Source organism: Alligator sinensis, unplaced genomic scaffold (assembly GCF_000455745.1).
Source record: "Alligator sinensis unplaced genomic scaffold, ASM45574v1 scaffold999_1, whole genome shotgun sequence".
Classification (NCBI taxonomy): Eukaryota; Metazoa; Chordata; order Crocodylia; family Alligatoridae; genus Alligator; species Alligator sinensis.
This window is the reverse complement of record NW_005842571.1, coordinates 255,139-256,062: the sequence shown is the minus strand read 5'-3', so window position 1 is coordinate 256,062 and position 924 is coordinate 255,139. Positions and strand designations below refer to the sequence as shown.

At 35.3% G+C, this 924-nt stretch overlaps 1 protein-coding gene across 1 annotated transcript in view; it reads right to left on the bottom strand.

Annotated features, from left to right (window-relative positions):
* Nucleotides 1–366: 366 nt before the first annotated feature.
* Nucleotides 367–924, bottom strand: part of PENK (proenkephalin) — a 4,067-nt gene continuing 3,509 nt past the window's right edge. The window contains exon 2 of the mRNA XM_006032437.3: nucleotides 367–924. This exon is cut by the window's right edge and continues 352 nt beyond it. Within this exon, the coding sequence (XP_006032499.1) occupies nucleotides 605–924 (320 nt within the window). The 3' untranslated portion in view covers nucleotides 367–604.

The window sequence follows — 924 nt, the reverse complement described above, 5'->3', positions numbered from 1 at the left end:
TAATTGAATAGTCATAGATAATAACCATAGACTTTTAAAATTTTGATTTCATTGAATTGTTTATATGAAAGGGGAAACATCTGATCCAGTTTAGGATATACTCATTTTTATAATATATTAGAAACCCAAAAGTCAAGGTAAAAAATTCAATTTCAGATCCTGCTGTTTTGTGGACAGTAGGAATTATGTGATACCGAAGAGTGTGAGCTTTACAGAACAGGCAAATGGATTTAAGAAGGTTTTTGGTGGAATGAACAATAAGGAAGTAACAGACACCTCACAATACATTATGCAGTTAAGATGAAGAATTTATTATATGTACAGTTAAGCAATTTTATTGAAGATGTGTTGTTCTGTTTAAAGAAAAGGGATAAAGGTAACCAAAATATTTTTGGCATGAAAACTACAATATAGATTTAAATTGGACTAAAACAGAACCTACTTATTGATTTAAAAGAACACGGAACCTGAAACAACAGATTGCAGATTGCATCATTAACTAGGACAGTAAAAAACTGTACAGTACAAGCAACACATTACAATAAATTATGACCAATGAGGCAGTCTCTTTCATTTGGGACAAAAGGGATAAAAGGGGAGGGTGTTAAAATCTCATAAATCCACCATATCTCTTTTCCATCTCTGGAACCTCTTTGGAATAACTTTCCCCATCTTCTTCTGAAGGCAGAACAGAATCAGTGAAGCGCTTAAGAAATCCACCATATCGTTTCTGGTAGTCTAGCCACCATTCTGGCCTACCTACTCTTCTCATAAAGCCACCGTATCTCTTTTGCAACTCTTTGGCTTCATCTTCCAGTTCTGGACTGCGCTTTATGCTTCTCATGAAGCCGCCATATCTTTTGCTGACCTCCCCATCATTCTCACTTATTTCTCGATAATGTCCAGCTTCATTGTTGTCTCCTG